This window comes from Papio anubis, chromosome 13 (genome assembly GCF_008728515.1).
Source record: "Papio anubis isolate 15944 chromosome 13, Panubis1.0, whole genome shotgun sequence".
In the NCBI taxonomy this organism is placed as follows: Eukaryota; Metazoa; Chordata; class Mammalia; order Primates; family Cercopithecidae; genus Papio; species Papio anubis.
The window spans coordinates 78231659-78252829 of NC_044988.1; the positions used below are offsets into that span (position 1 = coordinate 78231659).

At 39.8% G+C, this 21171-nt stretch overlaps 1 protein-coding gene and 1 pseudogene across 2 annotated transcripts in view; both read right to left on the reverse strand.

The window, feature by feature from the left end:
* Window positions 1–21171, reverse strand: part of CTNNAL1 (catenin alpha like 1) — a 72546-nt gene that overhangs the window by 44955 nt on the left and 6420 nt on the right. For both annotated transcript variants that reach the window (XM_003911393.3, XM_009188352.3), the window contains exons 2-4: window positions 12254–12443; window positions 5468–5655; window positions 3586–3705 (exon numbers count right to left, since the gene is read on the reverse strand). In XM_003911393.3, coding sequence (XP_003911442.1) covers window positions 3586–3705; window positions 5468–5655; window positions 12254–12443 — 498 coding nt within the window. The remainder of the gene's footprint in view (window positions 1–3585; window positions 3706–5467; window positions 5656–12253; window positions 12444–21171) is intronic.
* Window positions 5246–5405, reverse strand: LOC116270161 (annotated as a pseudogene).

The following is a 21171-nucleotide window of genomic DNA, read 5'->3' on the forward strand; positions in this document are numbered from 1 at the left end:
CTCAATAGAACGTGTGCTATTATATGAGGTAGCCAAAGTTTGCTGATCAAATCTACAACAAAATACTCTGTTAATAATTTGGTTATTATATCTAAATCAGAAGTGGGCAATACTTTCAATTAAAGCCCAGATAAACATTTGAGGCCTTCTGAGCTATATGGTCTCCATCACAGCTACTCAATTATATCATTGTAGTGTGAAAGCAAACAGAGACAATACACAAATAAATAAGAACGGCTGTGTTCCAAGAAAACTTTATTTATGGACATTGAAATTTGAATTACATAAAATTTTTCCCTGTCACATTAGTCTTTTTTATTTGTAAGTTAGATTAAAGGCCCTTTCTTACAAATAAGAAAAACCTAAAATTTGAGTATGATTTGCCTTTGAAAGTAAATTTGCTTGAATAAATTAGAATGGATTCAGAAGATAGTCCTACACAATATCACTCTTACTCACTTGCATCCCAATATAGATTTAATAAGAGATAGAGATGGAATTACAAATAGTGTACAACAAAGTGTGTATAACCCCAAAGCTAATGCAGATCACATCCCAAAGAACTGTGTCCTATATGTGAGTATCATCCATCATGGGTACCTATAGATAAAGGTTGAGGTTGCTTATAAAATTTCCACCCATTCCTCTTGTCTTTAACATTTTGGACAGGACTCCTTTCAAAACCACCTGTGGGTCTAGCTGACAATTCATCAGGTGTGTATGCCATACCTAACACTTATAAGCCACATATGACACCATATGATGAATAGTGATAACAAGCGACAGAAAACGAAGGCATCTCAGCCTGGAAAGGGCTGGTCCACAGGACAAAACAGAGGCGTCCATAAAACCCAGATGGTCCATGAAGTACTAAGCGAAGCTTCCCAATACCTCCAGAAGTACTTTCCCAGACTTGGGTAAGGCTGTCACCACTGCCACTTTCTTTTCTTTTTGAGACAGAGTCTCTCTCCCTTGCCTAGGCTGGAGTGCAGTGGCATGATCTCAGCTCACTGCAGCCTCTGCTTCCCGGGCTCACGCAATTCTCGTGCCTCAGCCTTCTGAGTAGCTAGGATTACAGGCATGTGCCACCACACCTAGCTAATTGCTGTATTTTTAGAAGAGATGGTATTTTGTCACGTTGGCCAGGCTGGTCTCAAACTCCTGACCTCAGGTGATCCACCCACCTCAGCCTCCCAAAGTGCTGGGATTACAGGCATGAGCCACCACGCCCAGCCTTACCGCTGCCACTTTCTACCACCTTGGTCCAGGTTACCATCATCTCTCAATAGATTACTGTAATATCCTCTTGAGTGGTCTCCCTGTCTCTGCCCTTGTCTCCATGCAAACTATTCTCAACATGGCAGCCAGAGTGATACTGTTAAAATGTAAGTCAGAATGTCATTCTTCTACTCAAAACCTGCAGTGGCTCCCCATTTTACTTAAAGTCAAAGTCCTTACACAGTTTGGCCTGCCCACTACCTCTCTGATTTCATCTTATTACCCTTCCCCTTTGCTCACTTTGATCCATCCACTGGCCTTCGTGTTCTTTGAACACATCATGCATGTTTCTGTTTTATTGTCTATCTCCTCCCACCCCTACTAAAACATAAGCTCCACGAGTGCAGAGGCTTTTGTCACTTTTATTTACTGCTGAATCCTCAACACCTAGTGTAGTATTTGGTTAACAGTAAGCAGCTTATGAATATTTGCTGAGAAAACTGAGAATGCACCTGACCTATAGCTCTTTGCAGGATATTTTGACTATTCTAAAGGAGAAAGTATTTCAACCCTGGATGCATATTCCGCAAAAATGACCCAGGAGTAGCACTTATCAAACACAAAGATGATAAAAAGGCTGCCAGTAAGTTTCAGGGGTCTCACATTTAATGAGCTAAATTGTTAAAAATAGATACCTCTTCAGCCAGAAGTTTTTAAATGTTGGATTACAATATTACAAGAATTGAGAAAAATAAAATGTTCTCCATGCCAAATTTCTAACTACAAATCAAAATGATGGTGAAAGTTTTTCAGTTATGTCCAGAAGCTGAAGAGAATCCTGTAGGAAGTGTAACTGAAGGATGGCAGCTTTAGAACCTATGACTCATGCCACACTTGCTCAAGGGATCAAGAAAATGCTAGATGATAAGCTATTATAATAAAAAAAATTCAGGCTAATAATTTTCATTGGGGAGAATGAGGAGAAGAAGGAAGATTAAGAGAAAGAGAAGGAAAAGAAAGGAAATTTGTTTTATAAAGAACAATACTGGTAGAGAGAAAATGAAACAATAAGGTGCCTGCCTACAGAAACATCATTGGTATTAGAAACCAATGCCATTATTTAGCCTGCCATTTTCCAGACCAATACCCATCTTTCAACTCCAGCTGCAACCGGGAAAGTTCGTATCAAAAACTGAGAGAATACCTATGGGACTACACCCAGAACCATCCCAAGAAATGGTCAATTATTATATATATTTAACCTGCCAACAAGACAGACTCCTACACAAATACCCCAACAAGGAAAAGTCAATCCTAGACATAATATGGTCTTCTGTCTCCCAAAACTGAGGAGCTTATTGTCTGAATTGGGGAACAGACCCACAAAGAACTAATATTGGCTGGGCACAGTGGCTCACACCTGTAATCCCAGCACTTTGGGAGGCTGAGGCAGGTGGATCACCCGAGATTAGGAGTTCAAGACCAGCCTGGCTAACACGGTGAAACCCAGTCTCTACTAAAAATACAAAAAGTTAGCCGGGCGTGGTGGTGCATGCCTGTATTCCCAGCTACTCGGGAGGCTGAGGCAGGAGAATCACTTGAACCCGGGAGGTGGAGGTTGCAGTGAGCCGAGATCATGACACTGCACTCCAGCCTGGGCGACAGAGCAAGACTCTGTCTCAAAAAATAAATAAATAAAATAAAATAAAATAAAAAACGACTATCATGTTGTAGTTTGAGAACTACAGGCTTTAGTATCAGATATAACTGAGTTCAATCTGCAAGAATAGTGACCTTGGGAAAGTTTATCCTTGTCTCAGATTCAGTTTCCCTGTATGTAAAACAGCAGTAACAATACCTACCTCATAGGGATGTTTTGAGAATTAAATGAGATCATGTACATTAAGTACCTAACACATAGGCAGTGCAAATAAATAATAGCTTGGGTTATTACTATTAATCTAATATGGTAAGAATAACAAATATCTAACAAGATACTATAAGAATACGTATGATGACTCAATTTTATGTGCCTGAGCCCTGGGACAGGAATCAAATGGAAAGCTTCATAAAAGAGAAAGTAACCAAATACAAAGAAGAAGTACTTAAGTTGAGCCCTGAAGGCAAGTATGACCTTTCCCAGTGTGTGAGGCGGGAACAAAATTAACTGTTATAAATGTACAAAAAAAGACATACAGATCTACTTACAGATCTACTTTGCTGGCTTATTTGTGAAAGGCTTTCAAGACCAAGGCTATAGACTTAATAAGCAAAGAAACCAATCCAAACAATCCTAAAGATCATACCTCCATCCAAACTAAAAAGTATGTATTTATCTGAAGATTGTAAAATGTGATGAATACATACATTTTGTCTATCTCCACTCAGATGTGCAAACTCCACCATTTCATTTCCAAATTGACTGAATATTTGGACAAACTCTTGAAAGCTATTCACTTTCTCTAGTCTTTCCATAGTTGCAAGAACCTGCAAAACAGAGAATATTTCATTATTTGGTGATAGCTACGCAAGAGACTGAGATTGTCAAGGCTGAGTAGAGAGAAAAAAGGGAAAATTCTGAATTCTAGGTGAAAGCTAAGAAGGAGGAGCCAGAAAGAAGACACAGAAGGGGATGCTCAGAGAAGTAGAAGTAGATTCAAGGCACAGAATTATTAGGGGAATGATTTGTTTATAGGATGACATTTTGAGTTATTTGAAAAGGAAAAAGAATAAAAGAAATGACTACATATACAAAGGAAGGGATCATTTATGTAGCCAAGTCTAGGAGGTGAGCATGGGCAGGACTACAGTAATCAAATCTTCAGAGAACTGGGAAGGGGTGAGGATGAAAGTCAGCACACACAAGCTTTAAGGCTCAGTGAACCAGGATAACAGGAACCCTAACATTCTCAGGAAAGCAGAAGGAACCTCATCATCTGCAGAGTATGGAGTCAAAAGGGAAGTGTGGGACTTTAAGAGGAGGAAAATCAGTCTGGTTCAGTCAGGAATGGGCCGTCGGGGGTGAATAAAGAGTGTGAATCTGTGGTAGAGCCAATGACTAAAATGTTATGTGTTTTCTTGATGTAAGAAATAAAGTAAATAGATGTGAAACATATTTTCAAATACTTTTCTTTAAAATAACATGACTAGATTGTTTTAGTCAGAACAAGATAGGTTAAAAAAACACAGATATCCTGTGTTTACTTATTTTTCATGAGAATATGATGAATATTTGGCATGTTAATCTGCCCTGGCAGCTCAGGAAGTTCAGGCAGCTAACACAGATAAGGCACATTGCCACTGCTGTGCAGAACCTCCATCTTTCAAAGAGAGGAAGCTTGTTTCTGTTTCTCTAGCGCTGCCAGATCCACCTCTCCAATTTCTCATTCATTCAACATTCATCAGGTGGTTTTATCCTCAAATCCTACTAGGACAACTCCTGCCCTGGCCAACTGCTCTCCTCTTTGCCTAGGGAATTATCCAAAGAAAGACGTGATCATACAGACCCTGGATTCCCAGATGATCATGGAGCATGATCATCATCTGAGAGATTAACTTCTGGACTGGAAGAGTCTAAATCTGTTCTGCACATTTTGAGATTATTCAGTAACATTTAGGAATTCTGCATGCAGAAATTTTGTAGCTGTGGATAATTATCATTTCCACTGATTTAACTGTGTCTTAAGTTATATATTGTTAGTCTCTGATTTGGGAGGGAAAAAAAGTACTGAAGAATTCAGTATTTTTATCAACTAAGTTTCTGCTACATACACTATCATAGTGCTTGCCTTTTCTTTCCAAATGTTGTACACATTTGAAGCTTTTACCAATAAGCCTCAACAAGCAGATAATGATTCTCTAAGAGGAGACATTACTTGCATTCAGAAGTTTAGGTACAGTATACTCATCATTTAAGAATTACACATATAGAAGAATTTAAACTATAGACAGAGTTATAAACAATAATAGTCAAGCATTGCCAAATTACTTAAATTAACCTAAAAAGAACTTTTTTTTTTTTTTTAAGAAACGCTCATACAGGCATAGCTCCAGGAGGAACCCAGGGCCCAAGTGTATTCAATGTGTAGATGATCAATGTGTCAATGTATCCTGCAATTCACATTAATTCCCACAGCTAGCTGCACTCTTCATCCACATGTGAGCCAAGTGATCCACCACTAAAAGTCATAAGAAGCACTTTGAACAACACAGAAAGACAAAAATACAGCAACATCAGAAAGGTAAGTACCTTATTTCTTGATGTTATTATCTGTTTAATGACTACTCGGTCTGCCAGCAACAACACCTTTGTCACTGAAGAAAGAAGTAATCTTGCAGCCTTTATCACTCCTGTTTTGTCTGTAAAAATTGTGATCTGCCCATCAGATTCCAGATGGTTCAAGTTGGTTATGTCTGTCAATGCTGCAATTGTTTCTCCTAACAAGAAAGGAGAGAGGGTAAAGTTAAACTGGCAGTAAGACACACAAATTCAAATCTCAACTTTTCTCTAACCTTGAAGGTAAGGCACAATGAGGAGGAACTCAGCTTTGGACTCTTACTTCAGGAACAAGAAACAGTTTCACCTTGACGATTGCAGGGATTATCATACCAAGCTTTCTAACCAGAAAATAATAGCACACTCTTAAGAATGGTGACAAATTTTGCCCTCACCCAGTTTGAAAAACATCATAATTTTTGTTTCCAGTGGTAATGCAAACTACACAATCTAAAAGCTCCTGCCCTACAAGACAGTAAGAGAAGTCCCATGAGTCAGAAACTAAAGAATACCCTAAAACCAGAGCAGTAAGCAGGTGCCAAAGCTTGGACTGGGGCCAGGCCAGGGAGAAGTCAGGGGTCACTGCCGATCTCCACAAGCTGAAGGGGCTTAGGTTTTCAGGAATCCTCAGGGAGAGAAAAAAGATAGGGCTTTGGGCCCCAAGGGATGACATCTTCAATATATTGGAGACCCATAAATAACTGTCAATAGGCAAAAAGAAACAATAAGGAAGTTTGTCTGTCAGACAAACAAAGCCTGGACTTTGGGTGGGGAAAGTAAACAAAACTAAAGCCTCCGTCCTGAGAATTCAAACGACAGGCTGGCCCTCATTCACGCCGCAGTTTGAATTTATATAAACTTCATATGATGCCTGGCATAAACCATTCTATTAATTGAACTCCCTCCCAACCCTCTAGAAAAATTATCTTCTTCACTGTTGCCATAAAAACTTTTGATTTCTGTAACGGTAATTATCTACTAATAAAACAATACAAGTGTTTGCCTCCTCAAGGCTATAACATTCTTGAAACCTCCATACTGTTATAAGTTAAAAAGATTTTAAAGATAATAAACTTTTAACCAACTTATAGTGTTCAAGATCATTTTTTAAAGTCCTAAATATACCTATGTGCCTAACGGATTGATTTTCTTACAAAAGCCCTCCTGTCAATTCTATTACATATACACAATAATGTGTCTGCTCATAGGCTAAGGATCTTGAGTAGAAAGTATTGGAATCTTAATGGAGAGGCCACAGGGTGAAATATAAGTCAAGGTTTAGAAATCAGTCTGGCAGGCACGGTGGCTCACACCTGTAATCCTAGCACTTTGGGAGGCCAAGGTAGGCAGATCACCTGAGGTCAGGAGTTCAAGACAAGCCTGGCCAACATGGCAAAACTCGGTCTCTACTGAAAAAATACAAAAATGAGCCAGGTGTGGTGGCAGGGGCCTGTAATCCCAGCTACTCAGGAGGCTGAGGCAGAGAATCACTGGGACCTGGGAAGCAGAGGTTGCAGTCAGCTGAGATGGCTCCACTGCATTCCAGCCTGGGTGACAGAGTGAGACTTGGTCTCAAAAAAAAAAAAAGAAAAAGAAAAAAAGAAAGATCAATCTAGTAGGAGTACATAAAACAGAATGGAAAGGAAAGACTTAAAGCCAGGCTATTATATCAATTGTGGGTGTGAAATAGTAGGGACCTTACTAGTACAGTAGCCATAGGAACATTAAGAAGATGATTTGGGAGACATTTTTATGAGAAAACATAAAATTAGTACCTGACCAATGATAAGAAGGAAAGAACGAGTGAAAAAATGGCCTCAAAGTTGTAAACCTAAGTTGCTTAAAGAAAATCAGAAGGGCAATGGAAGGGAGATGATAATTTTACTTTCAGACAACAGGAGCTTGAAATAACACAGGAATACAGCAAAAATAAGCTATGCGACATGGACTGGTAATGCAGACTTGGATGTCTTGTTTATAAAGACAATTGCTGAAGCTCTAGAGATAGAGGAATTCTGTGGTAACCAGCCTTCAAGAAGGCTCCCCATGATCCCCACCTACTGTTATGCACAACCTTGTGCTGTCTGTCCCCTCCCACATCATATGAGGGTTGGTATGGTGGAAGTAATGGTATGTCACTTCCAAGCTTAGGTTCTAAAATAACTGAGGCAGCTGTCTGGGTTGCTCTCTCTCTCTGAGAGAAACCAGTTGCCATGTCATAAGCAGCCCTTACTACGCAGAGACCTACGTGGAGAGGAAGTGAGGCCTCTGGCCAACAACCATGAGAGGGAGGCTGGAAGCAGACCTGCAGTCCAGTCAAGCTTCCAGGTAACAGAGGCCTGGTCAACACACTGACCACTACCTTATGAGACACACTGACACAGAGCCACCCAGTGAAGCTACTCCCTGATTGGTGCCCCCTCAAAAACTGTTTGAGATAGCAAATGTTTGCCGTTTTAAGTTGCTAAGTTTGGGTTAATTTGTTACACAGCAATAGGTAACTAATACAAAGTTTTGATAGCAAAATATACAGAGAACAAAAGTGCTTAGAATTAACCTTAAAGCATACAGAAGGTGCAGGAGGAAAAGTATCACTTTGCATTCTATCATTAATAGCTAAAAGGATAAAAATATTTCCTCTGATCCTCTGGAGAATGTTAATTTTTTTCTACACCTCTCAACCACAAAAGATACCACATATAAGCCTGCACATACAGCATTATTCAATCTTTCATTTTTCTGAGCAGACCCCAGGCTTTTTTTTTTTTGATACAGAGTTTCACTCTTGTTGCCCTGGCTGGAGTGCAATGGCGCCATCTCAGCTCACCGCAACCTCCGCCTCCTGGGTTCAAGCGATTCTCCTGCCTCAGCCTCCCTAGTAGCTGGGATTACAGGCATGCGTCATCACCTCGGCTAATTTTGTATTTTTAGTAGAGACAGGGTTTCTCCATATTGGTCAGGCTGGTCTTAAACTCCTGACCTCAGGTGATCCACCCACCTCAGCCTCCCAAAGTGCTGGGATTACAGGCATGAGCCACCGCACCTGGCCCGACCCCAGGCATTTAACTCATAAGTACGAGGGATAGTAACATTTGGTCAGCTCCACCAGCATGGTCAAATGCTTCCTTAACATTATAAAGTTGTTCAAAGTATAAACTGTTCAGAAATCAGTTCCCTAAAAAAGTCACAAAGCTGTCTTACAGCTTCACGGGTATCATTTTTAATTTATTATATGTAATTACTAGTGTTGCATCTTAATAGGAAAACCCAAGGTCAATCAAACACAAATATTTGTTGAACATCCATAGAAAACATAAATATAAACCTTGCCTGGTAGCCAAGTAAAAAGCAACAATATAATGTAAGAGTTCAACACAGGGAAGTAAGAATAAAAATTGATTATTATAATGACAACTAATATTTACTGAGCACTTACTATGTGTGAAATGATACAAGCATTACATCAAAACACCTCTATAAACCCTAACAGTCCCATTTTATAGATGAGAACACTGAGGTTTAGAAATGTTTAATAGATTTCCCAATATCCCCTGCTTGCAAGTAGAAGCACTAGGATTAAAGTCTAGGCAGTCCGACTCTAAAACTTTAGTTTTTTTTTTTTTTTTTTTTGAGACAGGGTCTCATTCTGTCATCTCCCAGGCTGCAGTGACACCATCACTGCTCACTGCAACCTCAACCTTCCTGGGCTTAAACAATCCTCCCAACTCAGCCTCCCAAGTAGCTGGGACTGGAGGCATGCACCACCACACCTGGCTATTTTATTTTTCTTATGTCTTGTAGAGACAGGGTCTCACTATGTTGCCCAGATTGGTCTCAAACACAGCTCAAGCGATCCGTCCACCTTAGCCTCCAAGTGTTGGGATTACAGGTGTGAGCTACGGCACCCAGTCAGCTCCAGTTCTTTATCTACTGCTTTATATTAGTTCCCTCAAATGAATGCTGTCGCCAAAAAAAGAAAATCATTCGTAGGGGTTGAGTGGGCAAGAAACATTACAGGAGTGATTTAATGAAGTCTTAAGTTTGTATGTGTTAAGAGAAAAAAAGCCTTCTATATTTTACAACTCCAGAAAGTATCATTCTCATACTCTTACCTGAGTGACACTAGGAGGAAGATGACATGTGGAGCCCATGACACCTGATATCTTTCAAAATACTCCATTTATGGAGCTGCCTGGGCGTATGGTACTCATGTCAGTGTACCACGTCCTCCTTTCTCACCTTACACTGAGCACAATCACGTGCTACAAAGCCAACAAGGAGCACAGGACTCAGCTTGTCCTTTCATTTAAAAAATACTATACTCCTGCTTTAATCAGTGGTTGTTAGAAGAAACAGTAATTGTTTTATTTCTTTTTTTTTTAACCACAAAGCTTTCTTCAAAAAGAAACAGTAATATGAAGAACATCTCCACATTTTCTGTTGAATTGTCCATTATGTAATGTCTGTTTCATAAGCACCCACACAATAATTTAGTGTCGGGAAAAAAAGTCTCTCCTCTTACAAGCTGGTTTGTTTCCTTTCAACAAACAATGAGATTATATAATCCTTTGTTTCCAACATTCTTGTCTTGACTTCCAGGAAGTACAAAGATAAATTTCATGCTTAATTAAAATAATAATGTTTGCCAAAGTTTCTGGTTTATTTATTTTCACATCCTATTTTAATAAGTTTATTGAACATGTATTTTATTGTAAGTGCTTTCATATCCTTTTCTAAAGTAGGAAAAATATGAATTATGAATAGAATAAGGATATCTCCCCCTGCTTCCCACATAAAACTTCTTCTCTATCCCAGTGAATGGCTAGAAATCCAAGACTCAACCCAGGGTCTTCCCTTTCCTTTAGTCAACAACCTACTTTTACCTATTCAACCACCTTAATGAGTATTTTGTGTACTCTTCCTGCTCTTTACAGTCCTATTACACTGACTTGGCCTAGCTGGTTTTACCACAAAAGCTTCCCTATTAGTCTCCCTGCCTTCAGTCTCAACCTTCTCTCGATCTGTCCTCATTCGTTCATTTCCTCCATACTATCAGAAAGACTTCTATCTAACACAAAACATCTGTGAAATGTTCTTGTTTTGAAAAAACAAAACAAAATAACACAAAGCAATACGCCTTTCATCTGGCTCAAAATTTCTCAACGACTCCTAGTATAGAATAATAGTTGAAATCATCCACATAACATACAGGACCGTGTATGATCTTGTCCACCCCTCCACATATACTTGGTTTTATCGCAATCACTCTCCTCTCGCTGATGACCTGCTCCTCCCTCAGAGTTCCCCATCTCAGTAGATGGCACCACCATTTGCCCAGCTGTTCATATCCCAAATCTTGGAGTTATCCCTGGCTCTTCTATCACATCCCACATCCAAACCATCAGCCAATCCTATCAACTCCACTTTGGCAATATATCGAAACACAGTCACCTTTCACCACTTCAAATGCTATCGTCTAGTCTAAGTCACCATCATCTATCACCTGGACCGTTGTGACAACCTCCTAACTGGTTTCTCTGAATCCATCCTCACACCCCCTAAAATGTATTTTCTATACAGGAGCCACCAGTTACCCTTTTAAAATACAAATGAGATCATGTCACTGCCCAGCACAAAATCTCCCACTAATCCCTCATTCCACTTAGAACATAGTCCAAAATTCCAGTCTTTGCCTATTCTCACTTTCTCCTTGCCAGGAATGCCCTTCCCCCCCAAGTATCCACATAGCTCAGGCCTTCACTTCATTGCAGTCTCTGCTCTAATGTTCCTTCCTCAGTGGGTCTTCCTAATCCCCTATCCCAGGAGTTCTCAACTGGGGGCCACTTTTCTCAACTGGGGGCAATTTCTAGAGCTATTGCTGGTTGTCACATAGTAGGAGAGGGGACCTTCTGGCATCTAGTAGGTAGAAGTTAGTGATGCTGATAAACATCCTACAATGTACAGGTCAACCCCCTACAACAGAGAAGTATCCAGCCCAATATGTCAGTAGCACCAAAGTTAAAAAACCCTGCCCTCTGTAAAATAGCACCTTCATTGGTCTCCTAACTCTTACCTTGCTTTTTTTTTTTTTTTACATGGTAACTATCACCACCTGACATTACATATTTATTCATTTATGATCTGTCTCCCTCAGCAGAATGCAAGGCCCACAATGGCAGATTTTGGACTGATTTGTCCATGCCTATCTCCCTATGGCCTAAAAGAACGCTGGTATATCACCAGCATTCAGTAAATATTTATTGAAAAAATTAACGGATAAATGATACTTCAACAAAGCTGCAGTTCTCAGAACACCCTAGGTTCTCAAAGGCTTCTGTGCTACCATCTATAGAGAACCGTGAACCATCATGAAGTCTGAAGTCACTATGATTTGTTTACTGTAGAATACTAATGGATACTAATGCTTATTTCCATTTCCTATGTCGTGGAAAGTAGACTAATACGTTCTTAGAGAATAGAGGCCACAGCTCCCACTTCTTTATCTGTATCACATCTCAATGGCTGATGGTGAGGATGGCCAATCACTAACTCTGACCAGTGAAGGAGTCCTATGTTTCAGATTTAGGACTTGATCCAAGCGAAGTGCAATATTTATGGAAGCTAATCCAAACCTTTAATGTTTGAGGCAGCCATAATCAGAGAGCTATATATCTTCATTCAAAATAAAACAATAATTTTTCATCATAACCAAAGCAATAAAAGTGGTTTGAATAGTCTTCAAAATCAATATCCACCTACCTGCTTGTTTAGCTTCAATACAGGCAATATTTATTTCTTCTTTCAAATCCCAGTTTTCATTGGCTATAGCTTCTCCTACTTTAACAAATCTTCCAACTGCCAAGTTGACAGCTTGTCCTACACGCTGAATTGCTTGCAGAGTTTTATCAGACTTTTTGGTATTATCTTTATGATTAATAAGTGTGGTGATCTAAAAATAAAAGATAAAAGCAACTTTTATCTCAATACCTCTTTTTTTTAAGCTGTACCACAAAGTCAAAGAAAATTAAGCCTGGCCTACAGGATAGCTCAACAGACTAAATCAATAGTTAGAGATGTTTCAACAGAGACAACCAGCAAAGTATCCTGCATCATTCCTTAGGACAATGTTTCCATTAATTACAACTCCAAGTTCACCTGAGGGCAGTTATCTGGGGCATGCAGTTTATCTGCGGCATACAGTTCCAGAGGCCCTCCAGATCTTTCAACAAATCTTAAGGAGAAAAGTAGGAGCGGAGAGATCATTACATTCAGAAAGTCAAAGTACTTCAGGTCTCGTTTCCTCTACTACGACTTCAGATGCTATGAGAGTAGAGACAGCTCTTCTTCCTCTCCATTCCACTCCGTTGCCTACCATGGTGCCCAGGTTGTACAAAATAGTACTTGTGCCATACATGTTTACCAAATTAACTGGATACTTTAGAATGAGCATTGTAATCTAGATTTTATATTTTGCTAAGTTTTGTTGCATCCAACTCAAAATAAATGAAATACCAAGAGTCTTAACACTTGATCCCAGGCCCTGAAATAAAATACAAAAGGTGACAACTTCAGCTCACTGAAACAAACATAATTCTTCAAAATATCTTAGGAAAGTAGTACATGAACTATGCTGACATCTAAGAATATTTATTAAAGAAATGTTGTATGAAAAACAACTACTGCTCAATGTACATGTACTAGTATTAAAAGAAGAGCAAGAGAATTACAAGAAGGGGAAGAGAATCACTTTTACTCTTTGTACAACTACTATGTGTCAAGCACTTTATATGTATGTTTAGGTATTAATAATTTAGAATTAATAGACCTAGGTTTGAGTCTTGGCTCGGTGACTACTTGCTAAGTGGCCTAGGGAAATTTAATCTCTAAATTTCCTCAACTACAATATTGTTTTTCATTAAATTTTGAATATCTACTATAGGCCAGTTCCTAAGGATGCATCAATGAACAAGACTAAGACAATCCCGCCCCCATTAGGTTTACATTATGGTAGAATAGCAATAATTCAGTTACATGAAATATATTTGTTGCACACTCTCATATCCCAAATAAAATTCTAGGCAAACCTGAAATAACAATCAACAAGAAAGAAAAGCCCATGTTCCGATGGGGCTTACATTCTAGTGAAGGGGGAGACCCAATAATCACATAAATAGGTAAACAAAAAATAAACTTTAATATAATTGTTATGTGCAAAATGTTAGGATAGTGTGATAAAAGTATCTGTATAGCTACCTGAAATTGATTGGTCTTCCTTCTAAGAGGAAGTGATATTTAAGCTGAGATCTAAATGACAGCGAAGTGGTTAGACTGGCAAACATCAAAGGATAAAGAGCATTCTAGGAAAAGAAACAGTGGAGGGAAAAAAAAAAAAAAAAGCCCTTAGGAATGAGCCTCTCCTGTTCAAGGAACGAGGTGAAGTCGGAAGTGGCTAAAGGATAGTGGGTTGGGGGCAAGTTAAAACCAATATCCAAGAGATGGGATGGGCAGGGACCAGCCTGGAATAAAGGGTTCTGGAATTGGAATAAAGAATTTATATTGGCCAGGTGCGGTGACTCATACCTGTAATCCCAGCACTTTGGGAGGCCGAGGTGAGCGGATCACGAGGTCAGAAGTTTGAGACCAGCCTGGCCAACATAGTGAAACCCCATCTCTACTAAAAATACAAAAAAAAAAAAATTAGCCAGGTGTGGTGGCACATGCCTACAATCCCAGCTACTTGGGAGGCTGAGGCAGGAGTATCACTTGAACCCAGGAGGTGGAGGTTGCAGTAAGCCAAGATTGCACCATTGCACTCCAGCCTGGGTGACAGTGTGAGACTCCATCTCAAAAAAAAAAAAAATTGTATTTTATTCTATGTATTACAGGAAGATACTTAAGAGTCTTTAAACTAGAAAATACTATAATCTCTGTAGTAATTTGAAGTCATTGAAGGGTTTTTTTAAAACAGGAAAGTGATATAATCTCTGCAGTGGTTTGAAGCCACTGAAGGTTTTCTAAGCAGGAAAGTGTTATAATCTCCGTAGTGGTTTTAAAACATGTCCACAAATTCTCCCCTCAAGAGGTAGAGCCTCATTTCTCTCCACATGAATGTGGACTGGACTTGGTGACTCACTTCTAATAATGGAATAAAGTGAAAATAATGGAGTGCTTCTAAGAGTAGGTCATAGAACACACGGTGGCTTTCATCTTATTCATTCACTCACTCACTCTCTGCAGGATCAATCACAGTGGGAGCAAGCCAACTGCCACAGAATGGAAGGCACTCAAGCAACCCTATGGAGAGCCCCACAAGGTAACTGAAGGCTCTGGCCAAAAGATAGTGAAGAACTGAGGCCTCATGCCAACAGCTGAATGAATGAACTTGAGAGCAGATTCTCCAGCCCCAGTCAAGCCTTTGGATTACTGCAGGCTCAGTCAATCACCTTTATTTTGATTTTATGAGAGACCTCACTCCAGAACCACCAGGTAAGCCACTCTGGAATTAACCCGCAGAAACCATAAGATAATGTTTATTGTTTTAACGCACTAAATTTCAGTTAATTTGTTCTGCATCAATAGATAACTAATATAGATTTTGGTGCCTGGATCTGGGGTGAGGCTGTAACAAAACTTAAAATGTGAGAGTGGCTCTAAAATTGGGCAGTGAAAGTTAAATGAACTTTGAGTGAATAAAAACTAGAAATGTCAAAGAAACTTTGCAGAAGCATGATGACCTTTGAGGAAGCTGTCTTAGTTAGGGCTGCTATAACAAAATACCTTATACTGAGTAATTTATAAATAACAGAAATATATTGCTTACAGTTCTGGAGGCTGGGAAGTCCAGGATCAAGGCACCAACAGATTTGGTGTCTACTGAGGAGGACCCATTCCTCACAAGTGGTGTCTTCTATGTCCTCACAAGGCTCCCTGAAGTCTCTTTTGTAAGAACACTGATCCCATTCATGAAGGCTCCCTAGTGACATAATCACCTCCCAAAGGCCCCAACTCTTAATCATCATTATGAGGGTTAAGTTCCAACACATAAACTTTGGGGGAATGCCAACAATCAGGCCATAGCAGAAGCTACGGGTGAAAGGTTAAGGAAAAGTGAGAAAAATCTTTCTGGAAACTGGAGAAAAGGGGTTCCTTGTTATATGATGACAGAAAGTCACCTTCATTAACATGAAAAGGAGAAAATATACCTAATGAACTGGAAGATCTAACTAAGGAGATGTCAAAGCAGATTCTGAAGGTGCTACCTGGTTTCTTCTTGCTGCTTACAGTAAAATGTAAGAGAAGAGAAAAATTAAAGGAAACACTGATAAATACAAACAAGCCAGAACTTGCTGGTTTTAAAAATTCCTCCTCCATGCTGTGCATGGGGGCTCACACCTATAATCCCAGCACTTTGGGAGGCTGAGGTGGGCAGATCACCTGAGGTCAGGAGTTCGAGACCAGCCTGACCAACATGGAGAAACCCCGTCTCTACTAAAAATTCACAAAAAAAAGAAAAAAAAGAAAAGAAAAAAAAAACCAGCCAGGCTTGGTGGCACATGCCTATAATCCCAGCTACTCAGGAGGCTGAGGCAGGAGAATCCCTTGAACCTGGGAGGCGGAGGTTGCGGTGAGCCAAGATCATGCCATTGCACTCCAGCCTGGGCAACAAGAGCAAAACTCCATCTCAAAAAAATAAAATAAAATAAAATCTTCTCCAGATGGCACACCATACTAAAATTAAGAATGGCTTTCAGGCAAAAATAAAATCTAGGGCTGTGTCAAGAAAGCACCTTAAGATAAAGCTAAGAGTAAGACTATAAAATCTTAAGATCTCGGCCGGGTGGGGTGGCTCACGTCTGTAATCCTAGCATTTTGGGGAGGCCGAGACGGGCAGATCACAAGGTCAGGAGATCGAGACCATCCTGGCTAACATGGTGAAACCCCGTCTCTACTAAAATACAAAAAAAATCAGCCGGGCGTAGTGGCGAGCGCCTGTAGTCCCAGCTACTCAGGAGGCTGAGGCAGGAGAATGGCATGAACCTGGGAAGCGGAGCTTGCAGTGAGCCGAGATCACACCACTGCACTCCAGCCTGGGTGACAGAGCGAGACTCTGTCTCAAAAAAAGAAAATTCTTAAGATCTCAGAAAGGTCCAAGGTGTTGCTTCAGACAACCATTCAGTTAAACAACAGATCCCCAAAGAAGCCTAAAGCAGTCCCAGCAGAAGCCCAAGTTAAAGAAGAGCATATATCAAGAGACTTGTGGGTGTGGCTTTTGTCTAGAAGAATGAATTCAATATGACTCACAGGAGACAGACAAAATTTTTGAGATAATTGTATTGGCAGAAACACTATCAGCTTGGACTAAAAGGGAATACATCTTTGTATGAAAAGAAGCTTTCATACCAGCCCCTGCTCCAAACTTCCAAAGGCAGGCAATAGTCTGAGAAATCTATGCTGCTGCAAACATAGAATGACTCAGAGGGCAGAACGAAGAGCCATGAACTATTCCCAGGACTTGAGTCTTAATCAAGGAACTGGCAACATTTGCCCACAAGGAGTTCAGAATACCATAAACCAGTGTCTCATATTTTTTTTCCATTTTTGAACAGGAGTATATAGCAGTTATTCTACACTTTGTATTTTCTCGTTTTTTGAACAGTAGAGTCTATAGAGGTCACCCTAAAGCTGAAAGATGTTACACTCAAGGAACTACTACATACAAGAAGTCTCTCCTGGATCATATTTATAATAGATGCCAACATTGTGGATTTCCAGCTGATGTTGTGACTTTGGAGAGGATAAGGATGGGGAGAGGTTACTTGCAGGTGGGAATAAGGTAAACAATTTGTGGGCAGAGGTTAGAGTGTAGGGAGTTCTAAAAACGTCCACAAATTATTTACTATTCCTCCCTTAAATAGGTGAAGTCTCATTCCCCTCTCCTTGAGTACAGGCTGAACTTAGCTACTTATTTCTAACTAGTAGAATAAAATGGAAGTGACAGTATGCTACTTTTGAGGGCAACTCATAAAGTCACTGTGGTTTCCATCTTTCTTTCTCTCTGTTCACCCTAGGGAAAGACAATTCCCATGTCATGAAGACACTTGACTGTCCCAGTGGGAAGGCTCACATGATGAGCCTAAGGAAACTGATGCCAAAAGGTGCTTATTTAAGGTCACATATCTAATAAGTGGTAGAGTTAGGATTCAGAGTCAGACATTTCAATTCTAGAGACCATACTCCTAAACACTACCCTATAATGTTATATAACAACCCAGTGGAATAGGTTAATATTAATCATCCTCATTTCCCCAAATTGGAAAATGGGGGTAATAATCATCCCTATTTTACGAATGAGGAGGTTGGACATCAAGAAGTGTGGGAGAGTTAGGATTTAAATCCAGATATTCTGACTGCAGAGACTAGCCTCTTAGCCACTTAGCCATTTTGCCTTCTCTGCCTTATAATGTTAACAAGAAGAGTTGGCTGGGTGCAGTGGCTCACACCTGCAATCCCAGCACTTTAGGAGGCCGAGGCAGGCGGATCATGAGGTCAGGAGTTTGAGACCAGCTTGGCCAACATGGTGAAATCCCATCTCTACTAAAAATACAAAAATTAGCTGGGCATGGTGGTGTGCACCTATAATCCCAGCTACTCAGGAGGCTGACGCAGGAGAATTGCTTGAACCTGGGAGGCAGAGGTTGCAGTAAGCTGAGATCATGCCATTGCACTCCAGCCTGGGTGACAGAGTGAGACTCTGTCTTGAAAAAAATAAATAAGAAGAGTTAATAAAATAATGAAAGTATTGTGTTTAACATAGTACCATAAACAGAGTTTATTGTAAGCGTTCAAACATACTATAATTAGCTCTCTTACTTAATCCTCAGGTATTATTAAAGATTAAAAAACTGAGGCTGAGTGAAATTGCATACTTGGCTCATACAACTAATAAGTAGCCTAGTTTAGAATTTGAACCCAGGTTTAAACTGACACCAAATCCCACCTAATATTCTTTCTTTTACTGGAGGTTTTCAATCTTTCCTTTTTTTTTTTTTTTAATTGAAATGTTACCTAAAAGCCTATTGCATAATCATGTGAAAGAGTCACAACAATTTTAATTTGGAGAATGACTGTCGGCCATGCTGCTGGGAAGCAGAGAACAAATACAAATCCTGTTGGCACCAGCTTAATCCTTTTCCACACCTGACAGACTCTAGGGAACTGTTACTATCACATGAAAAAAAAGAGAACTTGCCCAGCATTGACTATTCCAAGCTACCATCTTGGAAGAGACTCTGCAGTGGAAAGGAGTTAAAGTTCTTGCTATAGATTGAATGTTTGTGTCCCATTCCCCTCCCCCTCCGCAAATCCTTATGTTAAAATCCTAACCTCCATTGTGATGGCATTAGGAGGTGGGGCCTTTGGGAGACGATTAGGTAATAGGGGAGGAGCTCTCATGAATGGGATTAATGCCTTTTAAAAGAGGCCTCAGAAAGCTCTCTCACTCATTTCCATCCTGAAAGAACAGTGAGAAAACAACTGTCCATGAACCAAAATGTGGGCCCTCACCAGATACTGAACCTGCCTGAACCCTGATCCTAGACTACCCAGCCTACATAACTGTGAGGCATAAATTTCTGTTGTTTAAGGCACCCAGTCTATTGTATTTTTTATGGCAACCCAAACAGATTAAGGTGGTTCTGTGTATTAAATATTTCATTTACATAAAGTTTTAAAATTTCAGTTACAAAGAAAAGATCCTGCAATTAGGCTAAAATATCAACTATTGTTCAGTTCCAAAAGAAGCACCTCCCCAGTGCATAATTAGGTGTGGCTGCCTTCCTTTTACTGGAAAGCAGTCTGGGAAATGTTTAATCCAAATATAGCACACCTTTAAAATTTTATTTAGAGGAACTAGGTCAATATGTAACATACCTTATTTAAGGTCTACTTGTGTTCTAAAATTAGTTTCAAATGTTTTAAAAGGTAGGTTCATAAGTTATACATGTTGATTGTTTATAAAAAGAAATGGAAAATACAGGAGAGCCTCAAGAAATAACAATTACACATAATTCTACTATCCTCTGAGAATTCTGGCATAATTCTTTCCAGTCTTGATTTATATATACAGATACTTAAATACACAGTTTTACAAAATTGAGATTAAACCTTAATTTCCTTATTATATGAAAAATAAGACTAGTTAACATTTATTAAGCACAACAGTACCAGGCACTGGCCTATGTGTTTTACATGTATCAATTCTTTTAATGCTTGCTTCTCCAGCATCTAATAGGTACATACTATTATTACCCTAATTTTACAGATAAAAAATCTGAAATTTGAAGAGATTAAGTATTTGCCCAGGTCACAAAGCCAGGGGAACTACCTACACTCTTAATCACTACACTGTCTCTCTTACCTTCCAGGATCAAGGGAAAGACAACTAGCAAGAGTGCTTTGTAAATTATAGTATGCTAAATACAATCTTAGCTATAGTTCTGCAAAATAGGAGGCATACTAAATTAAGAGTCATAACTTGGAGTTGCCCTGACACCAGCGTCTAGAGAATGCCTAAATGAACCAGAAAAGAGGGCAGAAAAGGCATCCCTTGGGGAAGAAAGAAGATCTGGTGTACTGAAGAACTCTGCTGTGGAATAAAAGAATAAGAATTAGGGTTTACATGATAGCTTCTCACAAAAGGTATCAAGAAGTGCAGAACACCAAAGCATATCCCAGCAGTTAAGGGCATGGACATCATTCTGCCTGGGTTTGAATTCTGGCTCTGCCATGTGACCATGTGGCAAGTTATATAACCTTTCTGTGACTCTGTATTCTCACCTATGAAAATGGAAATAGTAATTGTACCCATCAGCCAGGCGTGGTGGCTCATGCCTGTAATCCCAGCAGTTTGGGAGGCTAAGGCTGGTGGATCACCTGAGGTCAGGAGTTCAAGACCAGCCTGGCCAACATGGTGAAACCCCATCTCTACAAAAATACAAACAAACAAAAAAATTAACCGGGCTTGATGCAGGGTGCATGGGTGCCTGTAATCCCAACTACTTGGGAGGCAGAGGCAGGAGAATTGCTTGAACCCAGGAGGCAGAGGTTGCAGTGAGCCGAGATCCCGCCATTGCACTCCAGCCTGGGTGACAGAGTGAGACTCCATCACAAAAAAAAAAAACAAAAACAAACAAAAAAAAACCATGCATATATTCACCTATACAAATCAGCAAAGGGCAGAGAGGGTACCTTATCTACTCTCTTCATCCACGACTTACTGCAACAAGAATCCTGAAAAGCTTCCAGGACAATGCAAAGAGTAATGGGAAAATGAGGTAGGCTACCTTAGAAATATAATGGGTCTGTACAAATAGTGAATAAAGGAAATCTATCATAGACAGGAAAAGATTAGAATAACATTCCACATCAGGGTGGAGCTCTGTGGCAAATATCCTTCTTCCCTTCCTTGGATAAAAGCATTATAAGACTGGGAGTGGGAGTTCTGACAGGAAGAATAAAGTGATTATTAAAGGAGGTGGGGAGTTGCTCTGCATAAAATATGCTTGGTTCTTAGCCCAGGGCTTTTCAAGAAACTGTCTGAATTATAAAATATAAAACATATGAGTATATATAACATATATGTGTGCAGTTTACAGAAATGAAAGAAAGACCTGTGCAGC